This window comes from Cydia amplana, chromosome 20, assembly GCF_948474715.1.
Source record: "Cydia amplana chromosome 20, ilCydAmpl1.1, whole genome shotgun sequence".
NCBI classification, from domain to species: Eukaryota; Metazoa; Arthropoda; class Insecta; order Lepidoptera; family Tortricidae; genus Cydia; species Cydia amplana.
Genome location: NC_086088.1, coordinates 1,144,666 through 1,150,783, shown reverse-complemented (window position 1 = coordinate 1,150,783; position 6,118 = coordinate 1,144,666). Strand labels below are relative to the sequence as shown.

Below are 6,118 nucleotides of genomic sequence, written 5' to 3'. Positions count from 1 at the left end.
ACTCATCCTTTTCTCTCTCTGTTTATGTTTGAAATGGGAAAGTCCTTTGAGATAGTTCTAGATGATAGGAAAACCTATTAGATATGTGCAGTCAAGCGTGAGTCGGACCGTATGTACGGAACCATTGGAACGCGAGTGCGACTCGCACTTGGCCGGTATTTACGTACTCAGGCTCATATCCTTCGTAAGGCGTCACGCCACGGGGGTAAGTTATCCCAAACTTGTACTTGATAACAGGACCTAGCATTGTCGTTAGGACCTTTGTAGCCTGCCGGCGAGCATTGATTTCCTGTCAAAAATACGGGCAAAAAAGTTAAAGGTAAACAAGTAAAAACTAAAAAAATAATATTTTCTTTAAAAAAGCTTCAACCCTTGTCGGTTAAACATGTATAGTTAACTAGCTTTTTCCCGCGACTTCATCCGCGCGGTGTTAGTAATTTGGGTACCTAGCTTATTTTTGATCCAATCTGCTTTTTATCGATTCCCCGTCCAAACTTCCACCCCCCCTTTTCACCCCCTTAAAAGATGACTTCTGGGATAAAAACTATCCTATGTCCTTCCCCGGGACTCAAACTCTACATACCAAATTTCAACTAAATCGGTTCAGCGGTTTAAGCGTAAAGCGGTAACAGACAGACAGACACATTTTCGCATTTATAATATTAAAGTATAGATTAAGTATGGACGTGGTGAAAACCGTCTAGATCTAAGTACAGTGGAATCCGTTTATTATGACTCCGCTTATACTGACCAACCGCTTACTATGACGCAATTACTGTGCGAAGTTTGGTTTTCATATGAAATTCTTTGAGACAAGTCGGATAAGATGACTTCGCTTATAGTGACAAACCGCTTACTATGACCTATAAATCCTATTTTTATGGAATTATGTCCGGTTATTCTGACAAATTCGCTGGTTTTCGTGGCCGGCCCCACATCTTTCCCTGCGAGGACGTCCGTGGCGTTTAAGTTGTTTTAGTTTTTACTCTCGGTGAAAGTAGATAATTGGTACAAGGTTAATAAAACTCATCTCTCACAAAGTAGTTGGGGATTAAATTAGAAAAATCAACAAAAATAAAAAGTTTATCAACTAGGCTGTCGGGAGATATCGGTAAATTTCTCTGACAAAGAGGTGTCCTCTATAATTAAGAATATGGTCAGAGGTAAATCTCCCGGACATGACAATCTTAGCATAGAGCACCTGAAATATGCGGGCAACCACCTGTCGAAAGTATTGGCAATGTTCTACAGCCTCTGTCTTAGTCATAGTTATTTACCGGATGAGCTAATGTACACTATAGTAGTCCCAATAATTAAGAATAAGACTGGAGATGCATCAGATACGAACAACTACAGGCCCATCTCACTAGCAACCGTCATTGCCAAGGTACTGGACACTGCTTGACAGGCAGCTGGACAGACATGTTCGTCTACACGATGCGCAATTTGGCTTTAGGCCGGGCCTGTCCACGGAAAGTGCTGTTCTCTGCCTCAAGCAGACTGTCCAGTACTATACCTCCAGGAAAACACCGGTATTTGCATGCTTTCTAGATCTATCTAAGGCCTTCGACCTAGTGTCCTATAAAGTTCTCTGGCGGAAAATGCAGCAAGTTGCCGGTCTTCCTTGTGAGGTAACCTCCCTTATTAAATACTGGTACCATACTCAGAAGAACAGCGTGAGATGGGCCGGTGTGTGTTCGGAGGAGTACAGGTTGGAGTGCGGCGTGAGACAGGGGGGGATTTCGTCTCCTCGGCTATTCAACCTGTACATCAACGGACTGATTGAGGAGCTGAGCAACGCCAGTGTCGGATGCTCGGTTGACGGTGTTTTTATGAACAACTTCAGCTATGCAGACGACATGGTGTTGCTGGCGCCATCTCTGGGTGCTTTGCAAACCCTAATCGGTGTCTGTGAGAGATACGCAGGAACCCATGGACTCAAATATAACGCCAAGAAAAGCGAATTCTTACTTTTCAAAGCGGGTGCTAAAACGTATGAGGTCCTGCCACCGATTACTCTATGTGGCACAAACCTGAACAGAGTCAGGCACTTCAAATATCTGGGTCACTGGGTCACTGATGATCTCTGTGATAACATGGACATCGAGAGGGAGAGACGGGCGCTGTCCGTCCGCTGCAATATGTTGGCACGTAGGTTTGCAGGGTGCACTAAGGAAGTCAAAATAACTCTATTCAGGGCATACTGCCAGTGCTTCTACACATGCAACCTATGGGTCAATTTTACGCAGAGGACGTACAGCGCTCTTCGAGTGCAATATAATGATGCCTTCAGGATGTTGCTCGGTTTTCGAAGGAGGTGTAGTGCGTCGGGCATGTTTGCGGAGGCAAGTGTTGATGGCTTCCATGCGATTATAAGGAAACGCTGTGCCTCCTTGCTCGATAGGCTGCTGGGGAGTCCGAGCAGCATCCTGAGGGTATTTGCCGGGAGGTGGGACTCACCGATGATGCGTAGATGGATCGGTCTGCACTCCAGCTTTGTAAATTATGATAGTTAGTCATAAGACAGAGGACAATGTAATTTAATGTAATTTATTTGTAATATTAATGTTGTATTCGTTTTTTGTTATTGTAACTGTTATTTAATTTTTAATTTAATTTATATTTATATTCCTATGTACTAACCGAATTTGATTGAATAATGTATAATAATAATAATGTATACTAACACATATGGGTATCTTCCTGAAATAAATTTTTATTTAATTTAATTTAATTTAATTGATATGACATTCGCTTAGTATGACATGTTTGTCACTTCCCGTCGATATCATTATAAGCGGATTCTACTGTATACGGTTTTTAAAACCGGTTCCGAGCCTTGATTATTTACACGCGAGTTAGGCTGTCGACGCAGCATAAGGGGGAGGGCCCAGCTCCGAATCGTTCCTAGTGCAAAAGATGCCCATGGTAATCCAGCGTTGAAATGCTGCGAGCATCATGGGCACTTTCGTACCGGGAACGTTAGGGAGCGGTTTCTTTGTATGAATTTTTAGTTTTAATTTAATTTGTAATTTATAATCCTTAATTTTGTCAATCCTTAATCTATAAATATATAATGGTTATAAAATTATTAAAACACTTCGTACATTAAGTACCTGATCAAATCAGCCAGTATGAATTTTTATGATCTGGCGAGATTAACGATCGGCCGATGATATCAATCACTACATAGTATAAAACAAAGTCGTTTCCCGCTGTCTCTCTGTTCCTATGTATGCTTAGATTTTTAAAACTACACAACGGATTTTGATGCGGTTTTTTTTAATAGATAGAGTATGTCAAGAGGAAGGTTTATGTACCTATAATTTGTTAACCCGTGGGGCGGGTCGCTATTATAGTATAAACCAAGTTCATACCTTCGGTGGGTTGACATTTTTGTTTGATACGGCTGCTAGTGCACAGTCTTCCGAAACCGCCGTAGGGCAACCTACAAAATGTTACATTTGTACAGTCTGAAGCACATTTCCTGTTCCTGTTACGGCTATGGGGTATTTGACTGTTTTAAAATAAATTTTGCCCAGCAGTGGGACACTCTAGGCTCATATAAATAAAATAAATTATTTTTCACCTGCACACCAACTGGTAAAGGCTCTCTTGATTGTTCAAAAACTGATAGCAAAGTTGCATTTTATTCACATGTGAGGCAAAGTAATCAAATGCAAATTTTGAGTTGTTTTCTTATGTTTGCTGGCAGAATTGACTTTTAAATTATGATTTTGAATGATAAATATTTAATAACATTCGTTTGGATTTGTTTTGGTTTGATATTATTCAATGTTAGTATGTCCCACAACAGTTTAAATTCGATGGTTTGATATTGTTTGACATCTTACAGTTAATATAATAATATTATTTTCTTCGGGTTAGTGTGGTGAAAATTTTGTGTTTCACTCGGGGGAAAATTTTGTTCAACCCTCGTGATTTGAAACCCTCGCAAAGCTCGCTACGCTCGTGGTTCAATTTTGGAATCTTTCGCTTGCTCGGGTATCAATATTAGCACGAGCGGTTAAACAACAACTTTGCCCCCTTGTAAAATAAATAACTTACACCGTACAAGAAATAAATCACCGGAAGATTATTACAGACACGTAGACAAAATTTCTATTTTATAACCCGTATAAAACTATAAAGAGTAGGTAATTTGATTGTGACGTCACATGGAACTGTTTCATATAACTTCCAATATCTGGGAGACCGAGCTTTGCTCGGAAAACATATAAAATCTCAAAAGTTAGCGTTGTCCCAGAGATAAGACCTAGCTAGATCGATTTTTCGCCCCCGAAAACCCCAATATACCAAATTTCATCTAAATCGTTAGAGCCGTTTCCGAGATCACCGAAATATAAATATAGGTATATATAAATAAATAAATATATATATATAAATAAATAAACAAGAATTGCTCGTTTAACGGTATAAGATAAGATAGTAGTAGTAAAATCCTTTTGACAGTTCGAAAAAAGAAACTGATTTGACTAGTAGTCAAATACCCTATGATATATCCGTGGTAGGTACCATTAAAAGATGAAGCAAATGATTTCGTATTCATTTGTGCATTTCCATACAGAAGGGTCCTTATGCCTGATAAGGAGTTTTTAGGTTTCCGTACATAAAGGGTAAAAAACGGGACCCTTACTAAGACTTCGCTGTCTGTCCGTCCGTCCGTCTGTCACCAGGCTGTATCATATCATGAACCGCGATAGCTAGACAGTTGAAATTTTTACAAATGATGCATCTCTGTTGCCGCTATAACAACAAATACTAAAAATAAAATAAAATAAATATTTAACGGGATACAACAAACACGATTTTTTTTGCTCTATTTTTTGTTGATAGTGCGGAACCCTCCGTACGCGAGTCCGACTCGCACTTGGCCAGTTTTTATGGAATAGTTGTCATAAAGCATAATGATCCTTCTCTATGGAAAGCCACATTTTGTCTACTCACCGACTGAAGTTAGAATTATGACCAACACGACAGCAACATTGTTTGCCATTTATTGTTTATATTTTGATTTTCAAAATGAGTTTTGATAAGCTAAAAAATAATATTTTTACATTGAACAATTTTATTTTATCAATATTACCTATTAGTTTTGTTATCTGTGATTAAACGAGAATCTTGGAAGTATCAAACACGACACCAGCTAAACAGCTATACGTTTAGTCACAGATAAAAAATTTAATAAGTAATATTGATGTTAAAATCGTTCAATGTAATAATATGATTAAAGCCAGGGGTTCCCAAACTGTGAGCCGCGGCGCCCTGGTGCGCTGTAGACAGTAAAGAGGGACGCGAGGAGGCACAAACAAGACATCCTCCAGACTGAGCATTGTAGCGCTACCCCCTCTGCCACAAATATACGGTAGTTTTACTCCAATTTCGAGTCAAAGTGTCTTTGTGTGACGTCCGTGTTTTTGAACGGACCAATCACGGCACGGGACTCGCTCACCTCGTCCCCCGCATCCCAGTATTTTTGGCAGCATGAAATAATTGCTCTAAACTCCGTCTAGCTAGAGGATTCCTAGTCTATGCAAAGAGGCAATCCTCCTCACCATGTTTTTCCATTCTATTTCGAATAGCGTCGAAATTAAATGTTAAACTTGCAAGTGCGCCGCGGATTGATAAACATTGGGAACCCCTGATTTAACCTACCCAAAACTCGTTTTGAAGATCAAAATAAAAACAATAAATGCTTGTTATAAGAAACACGCATGAATCAAGTAGATAAAAACAAAACGGCATGTAAATATAATCATAATAATTTACGAGTCACATTATTAATTGCAATGGGAAATGAAAAAATAATTGGAAAGATATCGGTGTGCAATTTCAAATGTGGCTTTCCACCACAGAAGGGTTTTATGCTTCAAGTGCAATAAGGAGATTTTCGTCTGAAATTCTAACAGAAATTCTGATAGAATTAGGTTCTGCCACAAATGTTTAGTACCGTAAAAGTATAAAACTTTGCCCTTTACAAAAGTAGTTACAGATACACTTTTTTCACTTTCTTTAGAAAAATGTAAGATAATGCAAAATCGCGTTAGACTCGTTAATGACATTAATTAGCATTAATTATGTTAACATGCGATTGCTC

The 6,118-nt window shown here is 39.1% G+C and overlaps 1 protein-coding gene across 1 annotated transcript; it reads left to right on the top strand.

Moving 5' to 3' along the window:
• Nucleotides 1–1,601: 1,601 nt before the first annotated feature.
• On the top strand, nucleotides 1,602–2,516 carry LOC134657691 (uncharacterized). The gene has a single exon (XM_063513254.1). It carries the CDS (start codon nucleotides 1,602–1,604, stop codon nucleotides 2,514–2,516), a length of 915 nt encoding a protein of 304 aa, XP_063369324.1.
• The last annotated feature ends 3,602 nt before the right edge of the window (nucleotides 2,517–6,118 follow it).

Coding starts and splice junctions, on each gene's coding strand:
- LOC134657691 (XM_063513254.1), top strand. CDS start 1,602: ATGCAGCAAGTTGCCGGTCTTCCTTGTGAGGTAACCTCCCTTATTAAA.